The 25,459-nt window shown below is 41.6% G+C and overlaps 1 protein-coding gene across 1 annotated transcript; it reads left to right on the forward strand.

The window, feature by feature from the left end:
* The first annotated feature begins 1,415 nt into the window (after nt 1–1,415).
* Nucleotides 1,416–14,408, forward strand: rtbdn (retbindin). Its single transcript, XM_080775500.1, has 6 exons — nt 1,416–1,675; nt 2,860–3,039; nt 3,187–3,286; nt 3,707–3,835; nt 4,602–4,698; nt 12,671–14,408. The coding sequence occupies exons 2-6, from the start codon at nt 2,880–2,882 to the stop codon at nt 13,043–13,045; spliced, it is 861 nt and encodes a 286-aa protein (XP_080631626.1). The 5' UTR covers nt 1,416–1,675; nt 2,860–2,879; the 3' UTR covers nt 13,046–14,408.
* Nucleotides 14,409–25,459: the final 11,051 nt, after the last annotated feature.

Raw genomic sequence — 25,459 nt, forward strand, 5'->3', positions numbered from 1 at the left:
GTCTGACTGTCTGTAGACTTGCCTCCAGTTGATCAGATTGGGAGCACCTGTCTCGGAGCTTGTAATGTACAAAGGTTTTAGCATCAAATATACTTTGAATATAGTATAAGTACTCAAATACATAGAAAGCTCATAACACGTCACATTGTAGATCGACTTTGTATTCATTTTTGTATAAATAATAAAAATTGCACAGTAACAACTAACAAGTGACTAAAGCTGTAAAATGCTGTAATTGTAGTGGAGCATAGAAGTAACAAAAAAGGAAAAGTAGGCTACCTCAACATTGTATTTGTGCATTGTAAAGAAAGAGCCATTTTTGGCCCAAAAGAATATTACAATTCTATCTGGTTCCGCAAAATATGTTTGATTTAATAAAGCAAACTTTAATGATTTGTGATTTTTGTCATTATAAGATGTCTCATTCATTAAATGTGTTTCTATAGAATAACTTTATGCCTATATACTACAATAATAAATTATGCCTTTATTCTTTGCCCAAGCAACTGGGAGCCACAGGAGAGGGCCTAAGAGCCACCTAAAGTTTTAAAAGTTAAATATTTCAAAAACTATAAAACATTTCAAAGTAAAGGGGAAAAAAGTTAGATGCCAAAGTTTTGAGGAGAATATAGTAGATGATATACATAGTGAGGATATCTACTGTACAGTGTGCTCGATGCTGCTGCAGCAAGCCCACAATAAACATTGTGTTCATCTGTGGGTGTTTAATACTGTAATAGGATTACATGCAGGTTCTGCAGTATAGATTTTGCATGGTGACACATGCATGGTGTGTTCCAGGTATTAAGTTCATAGTGTTCTGTTCTGCCGAGATTAGTTTCCTGCCCTCTGCATATCATTCAGTATCACATTTCTTTGTTCACCTCCCATCACCCTACGACTGGGGAAAAAACCCTGACCTGGCGCTTGTGTGTGTACAGTATCAATCAGTTTGTTTATGTGTCCAAGTGCGTGCGACGTGCGTGTATGCGTGTGTGCGTGCATGTAAGTGAGTGAGTGTGTGTGTGTGTGTGTGTGTGTGTGTGTGTGTGTGTGAGAGCAGGGGGCCAGGTGTGACTCAGCAACACCTGCTGTGAATTGAATGATGCACATTTAACCAAGGACGATGCACTGCCTCGGGTCAAATGGGCCATGGTCAGTCTGCATGAGCCAATAAATTCATACACGTACACAGAAGCAAGATTGTGTATAATAAAACACACACACACGCAGTGTGTGTGTGTGTGTGTGTGTGTGTGTGTGTGTGTGTGTGTGTGTGTATACTTATATATATGGAGAGGGAGAGAGAGAGAGAGAGAGAGAGAGAATGATAGAGATAGAATGACAGAGACAGAAAGGAGAGAGAGAGAGAGAGAGAGAGAGAGAGAGAGAGAGAGAGAGAGAGAGAGAGGAGGGGTCCCCGATGAGGAGGGGGAGGATGTTTGGTGGCAGGCACTGATTGCCCTTCAGTTAAACCGCTGAGAAGCTGGCAGGCTCCTGAGTCCTGGGCACTATAGAGATCATAACAACAGAGCCTCGGTGAAGGACTGCGCACTGACACGGACACAACGACAACACGACGCTCACATAGCAGAGCAGAGCACATTCAGAGGAGCAGAGGAACAGCAGTCCGTTCTGTCGGAGCATCTTACATTACATTTACTCTCATCTACAGGTAACTAGCACCACACACACACACACACACACACACACACACACTGGCGAATAATATCGACACATGGTTAGTTAAAGAAGTTATGCTAGAGCGCCTTTACTATTATTATCAACGATAATACTTACACCCGGGGTTTTTAAATGTCGTTTTTTAAAGTCTGGTTCACAGTTTACGTGCTGTTTCTGGATGAATGGCTATCATCATTCCGCTTCTCTCAAGTTTAGACGACAGTCTGTTTTGTCTGTTGCGCCAGGAATCCTGCAGCACTGATTCATAATAAACTTGTATAGGCTATCGCTACAACAATAGTCATACCATGTGCTTTGCCTTTGTCCCTGTGATTTGGTGACGAAATGAACACGTTAGCCTACTACAATAACGATAAAATAAGATATAGGCTGTGAGCTCTCGAAGCTTAAAAGATGGAAAAGTTCAATTAAAATGCTCTCATTTTTATGGTGTAGCGGTGAAGCCGCATGTGTGGCCATGAAGCCGAGATTGAACCAATTCTTGTTTTATAAACAGAATCGTAACCGGCGAATTGACAGATTAATCTGACATCATATCATCAAATTAGACACGCAGAGCTGACTGTAAGCTATTGAACAACACAGAAACGCAAATGTCGTTGGACAGACGGTACAGCTACGAAGCTGTTGGATGGTAATAAACACACAATTCGTCAATCAAAATCAGTGACTCATAGAGTTATATAAACGGTCGGACTCCGTGACAGATTACAGGCTATGCAATTAGCTAAATAAGGTACAGCCTGTGAACAGTAAACAAAACACACAAAACATGCAGACTACATATTAATGTATTGGTTCAAATGGCAGGGTACACGCTGCTATAATAGAAATAGAAGTTTTCTCAAACGTATTCCAGATTTTCTTTTAATGAAATCAATACAAAATAAAGTAGCCTACATTATACAGTTAGTTGAAGACAATATGATTTATAGAACAAGGTGTGACACATCACACAATCCCGCATGTCTGTCTGACTGAATGATATAACCAGTTGTTGCAATGGCAACCTGCCTACACTAACTCAGGTATAGAGACTACAGACTAGACTTCATCTGCCTATGGCAACGATAGCTTGATGTGTGCCAAACACAACACACATCTCACCTGTTTGTCGCTGTCCATGGTGCTGAAACTCAGCTAACTTTTTCATAGGCCTGTTGCTGGTTGGAGAAATGGGTATCAACTCACACTCACTGCTATTGGTTTGTGCTTACTTGGTGACTGCACTGATTGGTCGCATCTGCTCGGAGGGGGTGTGTCTTCAAGACGGCAAACACAAGGCCACACCTAGCCCAGAGCCATACCTGAAAGATTGCACCCTATATGCTGATAGTGAGTGACTGTCTTATTATATCATATATCACTTTTATCAAATATCTATGATTTTAAGTCGCTATGCCCCATGAGGTGTGCTATAGGATGACAGTTCTTCTACAAGCTTTTTAATTTCAAACATATTTCCATGTTCCGACTCCCTAGATGCTTGTTGCACTGAAGATGACATCAAGGACATCTCTCGTGTTCCCAATGGCAACAATAAGAATGCTGCCTGGGACAAATGTGGGAATCTCAGCCCTGCGTAAGTTACTGAAATCTGCCTCAACAGGGTCTTCGTGCTTTGATGTTACAGTACTGCACTTTCTTATAAGCTGGGGCTGTCCAGGGAAACGGCTCAATAAATGTCTGAGTACAGAATGTGAAGCAGGGCCTATAGCCTACCCTGGATTAAAAAAGGCTCATGTTTGTATCTTTTAACCACTGAAGCCCTATTTTATACCTCATTGTACAATGGCGTTGCACTCCAAAACAACTGAAATGTGTTGGGAGGTTGTACATCTGCTATGTTCATTTTTTTGTTTTTTAATGTTTGCCTTTAATGACATGCACAAAACAGGGACACCAGGTTAAAAGTGGTTAAGCGTGCATTACTCTCTCTGTCCTCTTAACTAACCAACCAAATTTCTCTCTCTCTCTTTCGTTACCTCCACTCCGTTCATAGCTGCGAGGGCTTCCTGACGCGTGTGTCCTGTTTCTACCGCTGTTCCCCTGACGCGGCCCGCTGGCCACACCCCCAGCGGCGATCCTACATCCAGGCGGTGCCTCTTTGTCACAGCTTCTGCCGTGACTGGTGAGCCGACAGATTGCGATCAGGGACCTACGGGTCATGATCAGCACATGTCCCTGTTGTTAGTGTAATGTAACCTAACCTAATGTAGGGTACACCTAACCTGATGGTAACCAGGTTGCTTGTGGTGCCATTATAGCAGTGGAAAAATTAAATAAACTGCAGGTGGAAACTCCCAAGATGGAACACTGCAAGTGAAATGTTTGTGACTAAAAATGTAACCACCTTTCATGCTGTATCGAGGAATTTTATGTTTAGAATTGATTCATGTGTAGACTGAAGGAGTCAAAGAATGTGTTAATTGTGTCCTCAATTAACATCACAGAGTGATACAAAGTTTTCCTCTTGCTTTTGGAAACACTGGAGGCAATGGTTATGTTTTTAATTGATCTGGGGGGGGGGCGTATGAAGTGAACATAGTCTGGTACGTACTACGTAGGCTATCTCTATGTTTTATTGTTTGTTTAATGTTTTGTATATGGACCTAATATTGTGTCTGCAATAAAGTTTAGAGTCGCCCAAACCTAACATTGTGCATACTGCATAGGCCTATACATTATACTGTGCAGTATGCATTGTATTCAGACCTACAGTATGTAATTCCTATGTATCACAGTACCTCAAATTACACATTAGCAACTTAGTACTCCAGTATACAGGAGTATATCTTTGGAGGAGAAATACAGTTGAGCATTGCAACATTACAAAAGGCATAATCGTTTAAAAGATAGTACTGGATTACTCACTTTGTTTTGACCCTTTTCTCCAGGTTTGAGGCCTGCAGGGTGGACTTGACATGTGCACGTAAATGGGCCACAGACCCCAGGGGCCAGAACTGCACTGGGATGTGCATTCAGTATCAGCAGGTAAGCGGTGACAAAATGACACATGTATACTTTTCTACAGTCAGCTTGGTTACATGTGTACAATCTCTGAGTCTCAAATGGATGAAGTGACAATGAGGATTTTACCATTTACGAATCAGGCCCCGCCGCCCTGTTAAAATGTACTATATGAATCACAATAAAGCAACAAGAATGCAATTATATAATTGTTCTCTTGTACCTCTTCTGCCTTAATTGAAAATGTGTTATTTCAGAACTGTAGCCAGAAACAAAACAAAACACGTGAACAGACGTCTACTGACCTAAATACTTGTTACGCATGCAAATTTCCCAGTCTAAGATTTAGCCAAAGCATATCCACTTCAGCCAAAAACATACTTTGGTTTTGGCTCGATCAACAATGCATCACTTGTCCTGTGGACAGACAGAGGTTGGCATGCTGTTGACTGACCTCAAAACTCAAGGTTATTCATACCCAGACCCAGACCCAGACTGTGGGCCAGACACTGAGCTGCAGTGGGTAGTGGAGTGGGGGTAGTTGGTGTAGTGGGTGCAGTGGTGTGCAGGGTGTAGCTGGTGAGGGGGTTTGGCTGTCATAAAACGACTAGGTCATGCTTCAGTGGCCAGAGGCTGGCTGGCTGATATGGATAGAGGCAGAGAGACAGGACTGGTGCACACACGCACATGCGTGCACACACGTACACGCACAGACATAAAGCAGCACCGCATGTGCAAGCAAGCACGCACAGCATTGTACGCACCAGATATACCTACACATTCATATGGGTTCACTGGTTGATCTCAGATGATGATTAGAAACTAAATTAGAAAATAGGAGAGTATAGATTCAGAGAGGCAACTGAGATAACAGGTAATTTCTCAATGTGTGTGTACACATACACACCTTGGTGTAGTATTTAAGCCTGTCCTCGCTCAAATTGTACATTAAATGTGTCAATGTAGATCAGAACAGATTTCGATTTATATTAGGATACTATAGGAGGCTTCACTTCTGCTTTATCGCTTGCTCATAATAAGAGCTTTCATTCTCCAGACTGTATGATGAAATTTGCTAGACAACAAATTGCTAGAGGCAACAGTCTGGTGACACGAGACTAATACAGTGGACAGGCTATGGTCTTCAGTATGTTTTTATGTAAACAGACCAGACCTACTGTCGCATCACATTACATGTGCAGTGCATGCCCACAGACTCAAACCAGTGGCAGTGTGGCACCAACAATTACGATATTTAAGAGCTGCCCCTAATTTCCCCACTAAATGTACCAGGTGAGGCTTTCTGTTGGGCTCCTGTCTCTTTCAGCAGGGCCAAGCTCCATGTAACTCCCCAATTACTGTGGTGCAATAATTTATCTAACTAATAGATAAAAAATGAAAAGATATATTTGAAAAGGTTCTGCATTGATTCAGTGCAATCCTAATAGGGAATAGGGCATAGGGGCCATTAAATAAAACGTATCTCTCAGCTGAACCGTGAATAGGGGCCTTGCCTGATCGAGACTTCAAGAAAGGCTGAGAACAAAAAAGGGGCATGATGAGTCCCTAACAGCCAGTCCACTTAGATGCAGTGGTGTAAAAAGTACCCACATTTGTTTTACTGGGGTAAAAGTATCAATACTGCAATGTAGAAAGTACAAGTAAAAGTCTGGCGTTCAAAATGTATTTGAGTAAAGTACAAAAGTATTGGCATCAATATGCACTTAAAGTAGAAAATGTAGAAAGTACTCAGTATGCAGAATGTCCAATTTCAAGTAATGTATGCAAATCTTTTGAAAATAGCAGATCTACAAGCTCACAATGAATCGTGGTTGACTACACAAAGTAACAATAACTAAAGTTTTCAAATAATTGTAGTGGAATAAAATTACAATATTTGGATCCGAGATGTAGTGGAGTAGAAGGAAAAGTATTGGAAATAGGAAATACTCCAGTAAAGTACAAATACCTCACAATTGTACAGCACTTGGCACCGCCTGGATGTAGGATCGCCGCTGGGGGCGTGGCCAGCGGGCCGCGTCAGGGGAACAGCGGTAGAAACAGGACACACGCGTCAGGAAGCCCTCGCAGCTATGAACGGAGTGGAGGTAACGAAAGAGAGAGAGAGAGAAATTTGGTGGGTTAGTTAAGAGGACAGAGAGAGTGATGCACGCTTAACCACTTTTAACCTGGTGTCCCTGTTTTGTGCATGTCATTAAAGGCAAACATTAAAAAACCAAAAAATGAACATAGCAGATGTACAACCTCCCAACACATTTCAGTTGTTTTGGAGTGCAACGCCATTGTACAATGAGGTATAAAATAGGGCTTGACTTGGTGTCTTCCTCTGAAACGGCAGAAAATTAGGAACTCGGGTGCATTCGCAGCATCTGCAACGGTAAGTTGAGCTGACAGCAATGTGTGTGTGTGACTGCATGTGTGTGTGTTGTGGGTGTGTGTGTGTGTGTGTGGGTGTAATGCACAGGGAAGCTTAAATCGCAGGCATGCACAATAATTATTCACGCAAAAGCACGCCTCGCTGTGCAGGTGTCCATTTATGTGTGTACAACATATACAAATATGTTCTCCTTAGTAGATGGCTGACTGGTTGATTACATGGCCATGACTGTAGACACTTTGCATAGAAATTCAGTATAAAACTAATGCATTCACACCAGTGTGGACACAGATAATTTATACTGTAGATACGCAAGCGCACATGCACATGCAGTCACGCAGTCACGCGCGCGCGCGCACACACACACACACACACACACACACACACACACACACACACACACACACACACACACACACACACACACACACACACACACACACACACACACACACACACACACACACACACACACACACACACACACACACACACACACACACACACACACACACACACACACACACAGCATGCTGAGTGCTGACAGGTGTTCACATTAGTCAGTAACCTCTAACATCTATAAGAACTGACGTGATTCTGCAATAAACGTCTGACACACACCACTGTGTTGTTATGCCTCTGTGAACCAGATTCAAACTTCCATTATAGAAAACATCACTCCACCATTAACATAAACAGAAATATCGTATGGTTACTTTGTAACCCTTGTTCTCTGAGTGAAGAGACTATCTCTCCACCCAACATATTTCATATGTATGGGGAATGTCCCCACCTCGTGAGATGGGGACATTCCCCATACATATGAAATATGTTGGGTGGAGAGATAGTCTCGATACGATAGAGAACAACATATTTTCGTGGTAAGGGAGACGCTAATCTGTTTGCAGCCACAAGGCCACTATAGCAATAGGCTGCAAGATAGTTCTTACATTACTAACAGTAGGCCTACACAGACAATCATTAATTCATTGTCTGGTTAATTGAAGTAGAATCTCGGAGTGTGGTCTCTGTTAGGTAGACTATTCTAATGTTTCTACTGTACTATTCTACTGTGTTTTGTCATATATTAAAACCAAGGTTCATGTTTTAGGTTGTTATTAGAGGAGGTGAAAGATGAGTGTTAAACTTTTCTCATTTGCTCCATTCTTTTGTTATAACGACTTTGGCTATTTTTGACAGGGGGCCGGGGGCATTCGAACATGGGGCTAAATATCTTCTTATCGTCTTTTCGACAAAACTTTACGGCGATTTCGTTATTATTATTTACAATAGTCCCAATACACCCATGAAATTACATCTGGCCACAAAAGATCACAGGATCTATTGAATGTGAAGGGTGAGGTGACAAACATACTGAGCCTACGACACACAGTATGGCACCCCCCTAGTAGTCAGTTGTTTGTTCAGACACACGGAAAACAACTACTGTGGCCAGATGTAGTTTGCTGGAGTCTAGTAGGACTACAGTAAATAATAATAAATACATCGCCGTAAAACGTTGTTCGAATGCCCCCGCCCCCTGTCAAAAATAGCTAAAACCGTTCAAACGAAAGAAAGCTCTTTACGCTCATCTTTTACTTTCTCTAATAACAACCTAAAACATGAACCTTCGTTGGAGAAAAATAAAAGTTGTCCTTTAACTTATTAAACCTTGTCATACTTGATAACATAAGCATTCTAAATGGGTCCAGGTCTATTTCAAATTAGTGACATCTAGATTGGGGCAAGATCAAGTCAAACCAACACTAGTCAGATCTGGCCCAGAATATCACTTGATTTCAACCAACATAAATTCTGCCCACTAAAATGGACGCCCTGAACGTCACCAGAGGACGTCATCATAACGTCATCATGACGTAATTTGGCTTGCTGGGTTGTGAATATCAGCAGTTGACAGGAAATAACTTGGACCCAAGCTGTTCCCTAGCAACGCAATTCCACTGACAAGGTCTATGGCTGTTGTTGAATATTATCTCGTATATGCTGCTGAATCACACCTTTTCCCTCAGATTGTTATCGGAGGTATCAGTGTACACTACAGAATATAGCACCTTAAATACAATAACTGCCTTCCAGCTACATGAAATGGAATAATTTCCTGACTTCATATGAAACACCATAACGGTTTGGATTTGCATGCTACTATTCTTCATTCTTATTGCCAAAACATAAACATGCTTCTACAAAAATAAATGTGAGGACAATTACTAATTGATGGTATACCTTTATAGTTTATATAAACTTTATACCATGGCACACATCACTCGTTTTCTTAGTGCCTTAATAGAGGGAATGCGCATGCATAAAGTGAGTTGCAAATCGAATGGCAAAGTGAGTTTAACGTTGTTTAACGTTGTTTAATGCAATCAGATAGGACTTTTCTGTTTGGATGTATGGGCTGCCACGGACAAAAACTAGTTTTTTGCCACTCAGTAGGCGTTCCCACATAACTTCGTATGATGATGATGATGTCACACGCATACCCTCCATTCTTGTTCTGGAATGTCTTGTTCTGGGGTGTCTGCTAAATGCCCAAATTGTAAATTGACCCCCGGCCCGTAGCACAAAACCTTAGCCAGTGAAATGAAAACACCTAATTTCCCTTTCTACCAGGAGCAGCAGGTGGTGGCTAAAACATTAGACACACACGGAAAATAAAATTCAAATTATTTGCAAAGACATATACATAACTTCACGCACGCACGCACACACACACACACACACACACACACACACACACACACACACACACACACACACACACACACACACACACACACACACACACACACACACACACACACACACACACACACACACACACACACACACACACACACACACACACACACACACACACACACACACACACACACACACACACACACACACACACACACACACCTTTGGTCTGACTGTAGGGAATCTATGCTTTTTTTATCACAGCTTATCGCATGTTTTAAATTGGATGTCATGGAGCTTGACATTTGGGACAATGCCATTGATTGGAGATAGTGCAGGACAAAATAGAATAGAATAGAATGGGATAAGATAACATAGCATTAAATTGGATAGGAAAGGATAGAGTATAGCCCTGGGAAATTTCACCCTCTCACTTATTTGATCACACCCTCACTGCCTAAGCTACTTGAGCTTGTAGTGAATTAGCTTTGGCAGCTAACCATGCCTGCCAGGGGAATAGTGTGTTTGTGCATCTGTCTTTGTCATGCGTGCGTGCGTGTGTGAAACCTGAGTGTCAGTCGGATAGTGTGTATCTGGCAGAGTGCATCACTCTTAATCTTCCTCGTCCTTTTAACATGACCTATAATGCTGCTGTTTTTAAGGCCCCCAAGTGACACAGTCTTAATCCTTCAAAGAGAGGATGAAACATGGGGGGAAGGGGACAGGGGTATAAAGGGAAATGAGGGGCATAAGTAAGATGAAAATGGAGCAACAGAGAAGAGAAAGTGAGGGGTGTAGAGGGGACAGAAGTGGGTACGGTAAGTTGGATGAAGAAGCCTGCAAGGTAATAGGACAGAAAGGTAGGTGAATTGGTGACACTTTCCTAATGAGTGCTTATGAGTCACTTTCTGGGGGAGAGGATGGGAGCTCATTTTAAGCACTGGGAATCATATAGCCTGTATCACTGCCACTTTACTAATGAGCTTTCTCAACCATTTCTAAGAATGTATGCACGGATTCTACTGCAAGGCCTTGCTTAGCCTAAAGCCGTGGTGAATGGGGATGTTTCGCTTGCGCTAGGCAATATCTCCCCTTAATCCGCGAACATTTCCGATTAGAGAAAATTGTAATTTGCCATGCTCCAGGAACCAGAAAGCTTATAGCTCTAGTTACGTATGTCAGCAAGAAATAAGGCTTTTTTCCCCCTTTTTTTTTACTAGCGGTGGGGCTATGTCGGTCGGTTCGTTGGTCCATCCATTTGTAAGTCCATCCACATTTTATTTCCAATCGACATAACTTTAGAATTACTGGTTGGATTATTTGAGCACTTTCATGAGTATGGCCCCTACTGATTTTGGTGACTTTTCCTCTAGAGCCGTCATTTTGCCAGAATTTCCACATGCCAGGCCCGGTTTGGCCATCGGGAGCACCGGGACGATTCCCGGTGGCCTGCCTCCTAGTGGCCTGGCTGTAATTTTATTTTTTAAAAGCCCAGGCCAGGCCAGCCACAGTCAATTTCAATTCAATTCAGGCAGTGTTGTTGCAGCACAACTACGTTGTGTGTCTTGTGTTAATGGAGGGAAGAAGTTAATAATATAAATAACATCAGATGGTACATTTCTCATGTGAAATTACTGTAAAGGCCCCCAAAATGTCTGCGCGCGCTATGCGGTGTGGCCTGCCAGGGCGTATAACTCCCGGCCTGATTTGGAGTTCCACTCCGGGCCTGCCACATGCCGTCATTTTACTACCAAACAACATATCTCAACTACTACTGGAGTGGATAGCCATGGAATTTGTGCTGCCCAGATAATGGCCAATACTGATTTAGTTGACCCAATGGCCTCTATGAGCCCCTAATGGGCTCTATGCATACACCCATTTTGGAAATAATTTAGGCCTCTTCCCTACTTCCGTCACAGGTGTTACCGATCATACTAATGAAGGCTGTTCCATTCTGGTCAAACAGAGTCAGGATGCTGTTATTGTGCATGTTTGCTCACTGGAAACACTCTGCTACACCAGTAGTGGTTCTCAAACCATGTGTGTCCTTGTGTGGGTTCCAAATGGCCCCATACAGGTCTGTAACTCTGAGGGTGTACAAATGGAACACTCTCAGCTGTCAGTGTTATGGGGGTCCTTGCAATTAAAAACTAAATTGAAAACCACTGTACACTAAATGGAACAGAGCCTTAATTAGTATCATCTGTAAGTAGCCTGGCCCTGTGTGCATAGAGCCCATTGCCCTTTTGATCTCTTTAATTCTACCATCAGTCTTAGTGATGGAGTCTGTGGACCGTACATAGTCGCCATTGTGTTTATAATGAAAATAGCTCTTGAGGGAACCTGTTCAAAGAACATATATCAGCCCGTCTGTCCCGAGAATCTGGGAGGGAATCAGACATAAAGGCAGATAGGCATCATCGGCACAGACTCTTACACCAGCACGGATACTACAGATGTTATCTCCCAGATACCAGCTTGTCAAGGTCATGTCCGCCGAGGGCCTCTAATAGTTCTGTGGGAGACGCGGCATGGTAAAGCAGAGCGGGAAACAAAGGAGGGTGGCAGCGGCATGCTGCCAGGTGCTTACCCTGCCCCCACCTCCATCTGACTCGTAACACCTGGCAGCAAGAGGGTGTTTATTTTCAAGGCCGGTTCTGGTCACGTTTTTGTGAAAATCAATAGTTCCAATTTCGCTAAGTGGCTTCGGGCCAGGGTGGGCAGCCTTGGTTTTAAAAACGCCACAAATAAGTGTGATCCAAGAGGACTATGCAGGAGCGTGCGTGGTCGGTCATGTGGGTATATTTTACTTGTGTGTGTGTGTGTGTGTGTGTGTATGTGTGTGTGTGTGTGTGTGTGTGCCTGCCTATGCATGTGCGTGTGCGTGTGTAGATATACCAGCACGGCAGGGACCTGTGCGAGAGCCTGTGGGGGGACGCGTTCACGGCCGTGGAGGACGAGACCGAGGAGCGGTCCGGCGAAGAAGGGCTGGACGGCGTCCGCCCCTGCGGCTGCCTGACCCTCAGCCCGTCGGACAAGGACGTGATGGCCGCCCTCCGGGCCCAGGAGGAGGACCCCGAGGAACTGGACACCACCAAGAGCGGCCTGCCGCAGTACCGCGCCCCCTGCCTGCTGACCAAGCTGCCCCGGGCCGCTGCCACACTGCCCCCGCAGGCCAGGAGGAGCGGCGGGCGACACGGCAACTCTGTGTTGCGCAAGCGCTCCATCGTGGTGGAGGACGTGGAGGGCAGCGGCAGCGGCTTGTAGAGAGCCTCGGGAGAGAGAGGAACACCATGGGAGAGTTCATGAGTGACGCTGTCTGGTTGTTGATTGAGAATTGAAGACCACCCCCACCGCCACCACCACTGATAATATGTAACACTGGGACTATAGGATTATTACCTCATACACTTAATCATAACGTAATTATTCACCGCCGCTTTCAAATACAAGCTCCATTTTCGAGGAGTGTAACTAAATCTATTACAAGTCAGTCCTGCAACACCATCTACACTTCAACAGGTAAACTAACCTGGCATTAAGGAACAGGCTGTTACGGAGGACGGGCTTTCAATTTCATCTGTAGGGCAGAATAGCCACAAGGGAATAATGTGCAGAAAAGTAGAATATTTTGTTAAAGCAGAATATTCTACTTTTCTCAATCTCAAGCAAATCTCCTTGTTTTATAATAAGATTCAATTTCTTTAGAGCACGTTGAGAAGATTATCTTCAGACTGATCTTTTGAACATAGGCAGTTATTTGGCGAAGTATGAATATCACCCAGGATATAAACCCAATGGTCTAACATTTGTTAGGAGATGCACATAAAGCAGACATGACAGACTTTATATTCTAAAGTTTAAAGGTAGATGATGCTAGACACGTACAGCTAACTATAAGTTCACACTGTCAGGTGTTCACACAGTGTTAGTGTACTATACTGTAGGCCTAGTGGTTGGGCTTCACTGACTTAGATGATTTCATGTTGTAGTTGTCAATCACATATGAATGTTCTTTAAGCCAGGATTTCAGTATACAAGGTCCCCAGAACCTTACACATCATTAAAAATGCTTCACCACACATTGACCGTGTAAGGTCTATGACAGTAACTAACTACACATTATACATTGAACAATTGAAGTCTTCTTGTCTTTTTAACCATCTTTTAAGGCAATTTAAATCTGCATGTTAATCAGTTGTCAAAATGCGTTTGCAGATCTCAGTGTTGTGATAGTGTCTACTGTACTGTACTGTACATGTCATGGTATTTGATGGCGGAGAAGGGCATACCGTTATGTAGAGCTGATTCTGTGTGATAACAGCCTCGCAGAGGCGTACTTCTTAATGGAAGGATATTTTGGATTTCAAGATTTCAAGTCGAACCACAGTGGTATACTGTATAGCGGCAACATTAAGGTTTGAGAATGCATCACCGATGTACTGTGGAGTGGCAGGTTTCCTTTTATTTTATTTTTCATAATGATGTAAAGCAAGGCTAGAGCCACATGTGGTTAGATGTAAATGTTTTGTCGGGAGAACATAAAATAAAGGGATTATGATTGTCTGGTTCATGGCCAACTTCCTTCTGCTTATCCTTTTCTCAATAAAGACACGATTTCTAAATGTCACCCTAGCCCTGTCTCCTTCCTTTCCCTCAGCACTTTACCTTGGAGCTATTTATTTCTTTACCTTATGAAAGCCTTCTTATTATGAGCATATCAGCAGTACAGCATCAGCGTCTAAAGGTCTGCACTGCTTACTTGTCACAGTAGCACATAATGGCAGCATCTATCACTCCTTTCCTCCCCGTCTGCCGCTCTCTGCTGCTCTTCACGCTGTACACAATTCAGGGCCACGTTGGTAATTAACACATCCATCTCTCCCTCGCCGCAGCCGTGCGTGTAATACACGTTTTACACCTACATGTCTCTTAACACCAAAATCAAATGTCTGTAACACATTTTTTATGTTCTTCAATAATAGATTTACTTAAAACACACAACAATGCTAAATCATAATAACGTATAATAAACACTGCAATGCATTAGAACAGTGATTATAGTTTTAATGTTTTACAATTATGATGATAAATATAATACACTATATCCTGGCCAAAAGAAGAAGTCTGTGTGAGTGACTACAGTAGCATTATGATACTCATAACCTTATAAGTCAGGCTTTATACAGTATATGATTACATTAAGGGTACCTACAGTATATGTTTATTAATAACTACAATATTGTGTTATAAGCAGATAATAATGCATTCCCACTCAATTATAAGTCATAAAATGTTTTATACTGTTATGTCTATTGTTATTATTATTATTATTATGAGTTGTATGAGTTCTTATAACTATAATTAAACTAGCGTTACAGGCAGATTATGAAACATAATTGAGTGTGTTACCAAAAAGTATTAATTTTGTATTATGATACTTTATGTACTCTAGTACACAGGAAGGTGCAAGACAGAATGACCAGAGCCAGTCAGGGACTAAACTTAAATAGCATAACTGTTTGTCTAATTCACACTAAGGCGAGCGTGAGAATTTGGTTGACCCGAGTTACCTCTGAAATACATAAACAAGGTCATGGGAGTTAATGGAGAGCTCAAGCCCCCCTTCTCTGACCGGGGCCTTCGGTGGATAGCACAGAGTACAAAGCAGGCTTATTGGTAAGTCTATTCCTGCAAAACATTACCTCGCATAAGGGAAACCGCAGATTGGTTTGCTCAACATCAATATAGAACTATTTTTTTTTTGTTGCCATATCATGACAGCCTATCACTGACAGGCCAATGGTTCACTGACACAACATGACATTTGTGTTTACTCTCACTTCCAGACTGTCACTTTACTGACCATAGTTTAAAGAGGGAATTCAAATGTTCTCGTACATATGTGCATGTATGAAATCAAGCATATAAAATGGGTTCTAAGCAGCCTCATTTATAATAATGGTCTTTTGAAGATTAGCTCCAGTTAATACAATACAAGTGGGCCTGTCCCTATAAATCACTGCAAATCCTTCTAAATCAGGCAGGTTTGCAGCATTCGGAACAACAGGCCCTCTGGAGTTTCTCCTCTCAAAAGCTTTACAGAAATTCAATTATGAGTGCTGGCACTGTGTGGCGGGTTGTATTGTCACTGCTCTGCTTACGGGAATTTATTCCTCAATTTCCCTTTAAGACATGCATAACATTTAAATATCATTATGCTAGTACTGCTTGTGATGATTTGCACCTCAACCGCCTTTTCACAAATAGGAATTAAGATGTAATGATTCTTTGAAAAGGAACACCAAAAAACACACATTTTCATTAGGACTGAGACCATTTAGAAAGGCCTTTGTGAAATGAAGGTGAGTAGGGACTTGAAACCTATTATACCTACTATACCATATTATAGTAAAATACAACATATATTATACCATAGATACCGCTATTATACCATATACATTATAAGTAACTCATTATATATATTCAATAAGGATAACATAACAGAGACACATGAATCATACTCATAATATCCCCTAAATAATAACCCTTTATAGTAATCCGCCAACAATGTACCTCGGGAGGCTCTTTGCCACCTTGGCCTAGTCAATCATTACAAGTAAACCATAACACAATGATAATGAAAGGTATTGACTCTGCACAGCAGGAATTATTGTATTATTTTCTTATTTATATGTATGTTTATATATATGAATATGTGTAGATGAATGTATATATCTAAGGACAACATGAATGTATGCACTGTGTAGGCAGATAGATGTCTGCCTATACAGCCCTTCTCCCTATAGCCCTTCGTCGGATTGGACAGGACATGGGCAACGGACACTCAAAAGGAGTAGGAAAAAAAAAAGGAAACTATGTGCTATGTATGAACTGTATGTCCTCCATTCCGAAATTAAAACTGAACTGAAAACCATGTGACGCTCATCTTTAAAATGTGCTTCGCTCTCTGGGGACAGAACAAGGTGTGTCCTGTAGCTGAAAAATATGCTGAAGAAAAGCAGTGCGTAAGAGCATTCAGACCAAAATGTGGCAGAAATTATTTTCCTGGTAAAAGCACAAGAGTGAGGTGTCATGGCTAAAAGTCTAAAGTATGAAGTATGTCCTTTCTAAATGACATCAAACAGGAAATGACAGAACAGACATGGAGGAGGTGCACACGCACACACACACACACACACACACACACACACACACACACACACACACACACACACACACACACACACACACACACACACACACACACACACACACACACACACACACACACACACACACACACACACACACACACACACACAGGTAATCACAAATCCAAGAACTGTACTGAACTGACTGTTGAACTAAGAAGAGAAACACTGAGGAAACAAGGCAGGTGTTTTGTATGTCTGGTAGGCAGGCGTAATTGTAGAACGCAGGGCATTCACTGTGAAGAGTGCGGGCGCAGACACCACAAAACAATTTGCAATCAAACAGCCAGTCAATATACAGCGCATGATAGACGCGCCGACCACGGCAACGACAGACAGGCTGACCAGTGTTGCAGATGCAGTTAGTAGTGTAGCAAGCAACTCTGACAATAGTACAGTATTACTGCAGCAGCTATACCATTTGGATAGATGCACCAACGCAAAGCCAAGTAGCCAGGTGCCTATTAGATGGGGGTAGCTGCAGTTTCATTAAAGAGGATATTTCCAGAGCTCTTCTATGATTAAAGCGCCAAACGGAAAGATAAGGAGGGACTTGGAAGCAAAAGGAATGCCCATAGCAGATGTACCCATCATAGGGATGGATGCAGTGGAATTAGGAGTCCTAATTGGCGGAGACCAATATTGGAAAATGGTCACAGGAAAAATGTAGAGACTGAATGAAGGACTAGTTGCACTGGAAAGTGTATTTGGATGGCTGATGCAAGGAGAAGTCACCACGCTAAATATTATAACTGAAGTTGTGGACAAATATTGAAGTGATGCACATCAGGTCGGAGAGGAACAGGCACTGTCATCAGTTACGCAACTTTTGGGAAATCGAATCCCTTGGAATCCACATTAAAGAAATGCATTCTGAGAAGGAAGACATGGCAGTGTATCCCAAGCCGTGCATATCCACGGCTTCCCAAGCCGTGCATGCCTATTCCCACTATAGGCTGAGGAAGAAATGCCACTTGACAGTTTTCAAATCAGCCTCATGGTGGCGCTACAACAGGCCAAGTTGCGTCTCACACACACACACACACACACACACACACACACACACACACACACACACACACACACACACACACACACACACACACACACACACACACACACACACACACACACACACACAGTTTGCTAGACGCAGATTCAAGCAAGATTTTTCAAGACTCTAAATTTGCTTGTCCCAAAAAGCACAATCTATTTATATTAGACAGCACTGACTGCAGTATAAGCAGAATTATATAAATATATAAACAATACAAGATTAAAATGCTATAAATGTGATGTTGCATCACAGTGGCAATCAGTCACCATACCCGCTAGAAATACCTTAGTTGGATGGACGGGGAATAAATAAATTCTTGCATCTATTAATCCACGCCTATACTGATGATGTAACCACTACCTGTGGGTGACTCTAAACCGCAGAGAGGTATTTTTTTCTGTCTGTTCCAACATGGTCTGAAGGGAATAATGTTTCCCGACACCCATAAGCTTCCTGGCCCAATTATCCTCACCAGGTCTCTTGGTTGGGAATGAAGCATGGTGGGTTTAACCAGGTGGGGTGGTCGTTGGCATCAGAACCAGGTCAGTGCATGCCCGCAGAGGGGCATGAATTGGGCTGATTGACTGAGGTTCTTAAGGCAACTCTTTGTTCTGTTCTATAACTTGCCATGAGACCAGGGCCATGTGACACCTGTCTCCCTGGAAGAAGGGAGGACGTACTGTAATGCTTGGTAATTTATGGGCTATGCTACTCAATCGTACGATGGAATCGGGCACTGAAAATAGACAATCTACACGCTCAAAATATTGAAATGCACCGCATAGTTAGACTATTTTGGCCTATAACTTTTTAACCATAGGTCGTACAATTCAAATGCCGTATGGCCCAACTACATTTTTTTCTTTTCTTTTCTTTTTTCTTTAAATTATAAAGATTATTCCAAAACTCACAAACATCACTGCACACTAGTTTATCTTTCGAGTCATGTGATGCAGAGGTATCATACACAAAACACAGAGGGAGAAGCACATCTTTTTTGGCAGATCCCAAATCCAAAACAGGTGCTCTTTGGTATACGAGGGGTAAACTAAACTTGGTGCATGAAAAAGAAAGCAAACCAGTAAATGTAAAAGCCTTTATTGTCATGGCTAATGCATAGCCCAAAGTAAAAATAAAATGCAACTATGCGTTGTGGCACACAGCTAATTCATCAGGGCGACTAAACATAAGTGTGAAACAAATAGGCCTAAGTAGAGATGCGTGCTGTACGGTTCATAATGCTACTCCTCCACCACTGAAGACATTGTTCTAAGATTAAGCAGGATTACAAGGTCAAACACAAGGGGACAGTGTATCATTCCTAAACTATGTACTACACAATCTGCTTTCTTATTTAAAGCTGTGAAAGAATGGAATAAGCTGCCCACTGTTCTGATATGTACAGACTTTAAAACTTTTTCCCACAAAGATAAAGTGGATTTTGTGTGACCAGACATTTGCACTGTGTCTGTATTTAGTGTTGTTTATTGCAGTGTGTGCGTGTGTGTGCATGTGTTGCTGCGGGTTTGGGAAAGTGGAGGTTTTACAGAAATCACTGACTGGACTGCCATCCAATTAGATTTTCACCTTCTCCTGGGACTGACCATGGCTTTTCCTCTAGTGCCACCATTAGGCCAACATGTCCACTTGCACACAAGATATCTCAAAATGTAATGGGCATATTGCAATACAATTTAAAAAAAGAATGTACACTCCAGAACACTATCCAGAAAGAGCCACTTGAACCTTAAAATGTGCAAGATTGGATTGGGATGGCATGAAAACAAACAACTGATTAAATAGACTGCCAAGAAAACAATTAAGTGCTACAAAGTAACTAGGACAGCAGGTTAAAACAGCATATATAAATTGTGTTGAAATATACTCAAAATCAAAAAAGAAACATCTGTGAACAAGCAAACAGAATACATCTATCTAAATTATATGTAACCAGCCAACATACATCTGAACAAGATCTATCTTAATTAAATATACAATATACAAAGTATACAGTACACATAAATAAGATGTTGGAGTCTGAAGAGGTGAGTTGACAGACTATGAATATTGGGGAGTGATATGTAGTCCTGACTGAGGGACACAGCTTGAAAGCCAAGGAGCATTGTCAGGGTGTCATAAGGGTTATGGGGCTGAATCAGATCCTTCAACTATTGACAATGTCCTTGGTCACCTTTTAAGGCCTGGCCATCATTAGTGTTTTGAATTGGAGGCGTACTGGAACCACTAGCCTAAAAATGATGGCGGACCACCGACCAAGTTGCAAGTGTCAAGATGACTAGGCCTGTGTTCTGAGTCTTCTGACACTATAGCAATATACAAAATGGCCAAGCGTGGTTAACTACTATGCTGCCCGGTTGCCACTGAAGTGTTGCTCAAGCCACACTACATCAATAAAAAGGGAATGGCTAATGGCAGTAATTAGTTCTTCTCCCATTTATAAAGTGGAGCCGGAATTGTGGGGAGAGAGAAGGGGAGTAGTGAAACAAAAACATTGTTTGATGCTTCATCACACCAATGGAGTGAGAGAAAAGTTGAGGCCAACACAACACCTTTGATTTGTAGGGGTGTGTCACACTCACCATGCAGAAAAATGTGAACGCAGCATTAGGCTTGGATAAGGAGCTGGGCCAGACTCCTTGGTGGGGAAGGGTCTGACTCTGATCCTTCGTATCAGATGTTGTAAAGCACATTCACTCTGCCTGGCTGCAGCATGAACCCTAAACATTTGCGAGATCCTATGACCTATGGGATAGTAGTGATGAATTCCTGTTCTGTTCTTTGACTATATAGAAGTGTCTATTTGTACGTCTCTAAATGTTTTGGTGAATTGAACAAGGTGGACCCTCTTGTAAACAAGTGTAATGCTTAATTGGGTCATCCACTCACAGTTAACAGTCTTTGTATTGAGTTTGTGCTTGAAATGTACTGTAATTCTGCAAACTGTTAATAAATATTTCAATCAATCAATCAATAGTGTCATCCGCAAACAAGGCAATATAGCAGTTATAAATGTGAATGCACAGCAAAATACTGAACCTCAATTTAACTCGGAGCGTAAGATGCTCATATACCCAAGTGAACAATGTTGCTGTGAGCTTGCTTGTACATACATTTCTGTATGGAAATATGATTAAAGACCTCACACAGCCTTGGGGAGCACCTGAAGCTGTGTGCGTACAGTAAATGTATCAAAGGTTATATAATTATGCCTGATTTAAATCCGTTTGTACGATGGAGTCCTGTGCAAAAATAGCGGATCTATAAGCCCCACAGCTTGTCGCATCACTACATGTTGTGAGCTTGTAGATCTGCTAATTTCCTCTGTGCGACAGCATTGTACAACAGAGTATGAATTGCCTATACTCTCCATGGATACAAAGTATAACAACATTATTTTCTTTTCTTTTTTGTCAACCCCAATTCAGCGCTTTCTCATTATGTCCAACGATAATTACCCTCCGGTGTCCAGTCCACACATTAATATTATCGGGCAGATTTTAATTGAATTAATCGTGAAATCTTTCTGTTCTCAACTACAGTATTTGACAAAAAACCTTTCCAGCTGAGTACATAAACAGGAACAACATACATCCACTAGATGGTAGTATGTACTCACTAACTCATGGGACCATGCATACCAATAACACTGTATTACACTGAGAATCTATGCTTGTCTTTATGGACCAGTGCGTTGTATATTGTTGTAATAAATGAAGGCTGCAGTGTATAGACATGTAAAAATTAATTAACAATTGGTGTTTACATCGCGGACAGAACACAAGTTCTGCTCTAGTCTGCTCTATTCCTGGTACAGGACTGAACAGAGTCGTGTTTCAGGTGTAGATCGGCTGTAATTCTCCCTTGCCCTATAGGTGACTAGGTCACTTAATACCCATATAGCCTGCTTTATTGACCCGAGGTCCCCCAGGGGAGCCTTTACACAAAATCTACAAGAATGCCCATATAGCCATGGTGAACAATGTTGCTGTGAGCTTGCTTGTACATATCTGTATGGAAATATGACTATAATATGAATATGATTAGATGCACACGACACCTCCAGCAGGCTCAGCGTTCAAATCTGGCATCCTCCTCCACAGCTGTCCACGTTTATAGTACACCCCATCCCACATACATTTCCCTGACATTGTCACTCAGCCTTGTCTTTATAGCCTGGTTAATAAACCAGACCGAATCAGCCTTTGGCAAAAAAAAATGCTATTGTATTTAGCCCACAGCTTTCCATGACCTTACCAGCAATATTCACAAAATGAAAGAAACAACTGACTTGAAACAAATTACGCTAACACAAACAGGTGTCTCTTAGTCATGTAAATCCATGAAATGAGACAATTAAGATAAGATAAGATAAGATAAGATAAATTATGCTTCATGTCTTCATATGGAAATTTGTTCTCGACTCAGTCCAGCAGTTCCACAAAAGATAAAAGACATACATTGCTCTCATGTAACAGTTTGCACATACGTACACACCTTCTGAGAATGACGACATATTGCACAATGCCCATGACAAACATCCTACAGTACATTAACTGTTAGTCTTGCCTTGATGCAAACAGTATTATGTTGATGGCAAGAAATTCAAATTTTCATGTACACTATCTTACCATGTATGCATGGTAATGTGTGCACATTATAGAAATAAATATACTGAAAAGCTTATTGAACATATACACCTACTACACATCATAATTTTGCAACGTATAAAATGATCAAACAGTCTTAAAGGCCTTTGGTATTAACGCAAAAGGTGTCAAGACTATTTGCAACTGTGAGAATTTTGCTACTGTCAAAAATGAATAATGAAACTGTAATAACAAGCCCTATAGGCACTTCTAAAACCTTTCCTAAATACTGGTGATGAAACTTGATCCGATTACGGTAAGAAGTTAGAGCCTCAGATGGCCGGGTGGGAGGAGTAGAATGAGGAGAAGAGAGAGAGAGAGAGAGAGAGAGAGAGAGAGAGAGAGAGAAGAAGAAGAAGCTGTCTGTGTTTGTGGGAGTAAAAGGGGGCTAGGGGAAGAGGAAAGATATCAAACCATTCTACGTCACAGTTCCCACAGTGCGTACAGTGTGGGTTGTGGGCTGAGAGTGAGACATGTCAATACTAGGCAGCACAGCTTGAACTGGCCTGTTAATCTTTGCATGTGTTGATGTGATATCATCACAATGCTGTGTATAATGTGTAGGCCCTAGACGTAAGCGAGGAGATCAACACAGTTGTTTATGTTTCATATAACATATTCACCCCTATACACTACTCCAACACACACATACACGCACACGCACACGCACACACACACACACACACACACACACACACACACACACAACCACCAGATGGTTACCAAAATAACAGATTCCATCTGCATTGCCATAACAAAATAATAGTGTGCTCTGTATGACTCCATGGTGATTTGGTCTTTTATTTTATATCTTTTCCTGGAATGACATTGTGTACAAGAAATTATCATTTATTTTTAAACTATTAGGCTATGCAATTATTTATTCAAATAGGCCCCAATTATTATACAATGGTGGCCTGATAAAGGGAAGTATTGGCTATTGTCAATAACTGTACACAAACTGTGATATTGCCAATGGATTAATTTAGGTTTATTCAAATGTGTACTGTAAGGCCTACATAACATCCCCTCTTTTATCAGAAACGTATATTGTTTCACAAAAATAGGAGTTGTGTGGGTGGTGTACAGGCTATACTATCTGATTCTGTTTCCACACTAAATGCAAAAACAGGAGAGCTGTTATTGATGGAAATTAGTCTAATATGAGATGAAAGTAGGCTAAGCCAATAGCCATGTCCTCTCGAAAACAGCTGATGTGAGAGTAGATTCAAACCACATAATTATATGTTTCTTTTGAAGTGGTTCCTTTTATGTTTGTGTGAGTGAGAGTCTGTGGACAGTTTGGCTTTTTACGTCATTAACTGCTTAACAGGACAGGACAGAATTTCCCCTGTCCTGTTTCCTGAGACCGTGCAGCTTGTGCACGCTCAATACTTCTCCCTTCGACCAAAGCCCGCAACAGGAGGTCTCAAATGCCTGCCAAATATTTTCATTGCTTGGATTAGCCAGACTGTTTGGATAGAACCGTTTGCGTTTGATGACTAATCCTCATTTAAGGCTGCTTAACGGGGACTTTTCCCCATATCCCTCTATATTATGAACGAGGCCGCACATACTTGAACGTTGATGCATCCCAAAACGTTCATGTCCTTGGCAGCGTCTCCACCAATCTATTAACACAGATGCTCCACACGCCCACTCGCGCCTACTAGCTGTGCCAAGCAGCGTGGCATCTTGAGACGCCCCCGACATTTCTAAAATCACTGTCACTTCCCTCCCTTCACGAAGTTCACGTGCTCTGCTCCCGCACCGAATTATTGATCATGACAGTTGCATGGATATAAATTATATGATAGGTAAATGTGTGCAAACGAATTTGTGCGTAAATGAATTCGCCAATAATTTTATCACCGTTTCAGTTAAAGCATTTGGGGCCCTATACAGCCTAGTATTAACAAGGTTATTTTTTTACATCAGTGACCTACATAGTCTCTGTGATTAGGCTAAATGTAAAACAAATGTGGCATATTATTGGCTATTATATAGGGTAACCTGTTTGTTTCTTACAGACTATAGTTATAGCTGTTTAATAGTATGCTGTTTTATGTACCGAATGCTAAAATGAGGCCAATACGGAAATTCCAATCTCATATCAAATTGGTCATATGTCTACTGTACCGAGTGTCGATTGTAATCGACTGTAATGAAACTAGCCTACTTTGCAACATGGGCGGGGTTTCCCAGAAATCCTCCCTCGCTATATGACCAACATGCCCAAATATGGACTCGCGCTGCTGGTGCGTAAAGGAAGGCGTGCGTGCGTGCCTACGCTGAGCGTGTCTGCTGAACGCTGAAACTTCAATGTGCTTTCTTATGCAATAGTTTATCTCTGACAACATAGATACAACTAGAACTGCACTCTGCCGAGTGCATACTTGCTTGTTGCACACTAGTAGGCCATAAATGGCCTACTAGTGCGCAAGCAGAGCGCGCAAGTACTTTCGACCGCTGGAAAGTATCACATCTCAGTATCTCTGTGAAGGAACGTTTGAAATGTATAATCATTACGTGTAACTATTTGCTACCTAACTACTTTTTTACAGAAAAATGAATCATTGATATGTGATGAAAAAAAAGGTATATAAACTGAATTAAAATATATTATACAGTATAATTATTTTATTACTTATTGTAAATTGTCAATTGTTTTAAATGTATTTCATTTTGTACTATAGTGATATTAATACTAAATCATGATCAGAGTAATATGTGTCTCTAACTT

Source organism: Protomyctophum bolini, assembly GCF_963924005.1.
Source record: "Protomyctophum bolini genome assembly, chromosome: 11".
Lineage (NCBI taxonomy): Eukaryota > Metazoa > Chordata > Actinopteri > Myctophiformes > Myctophidae > Protomyctophum > Protomyctophum bolini.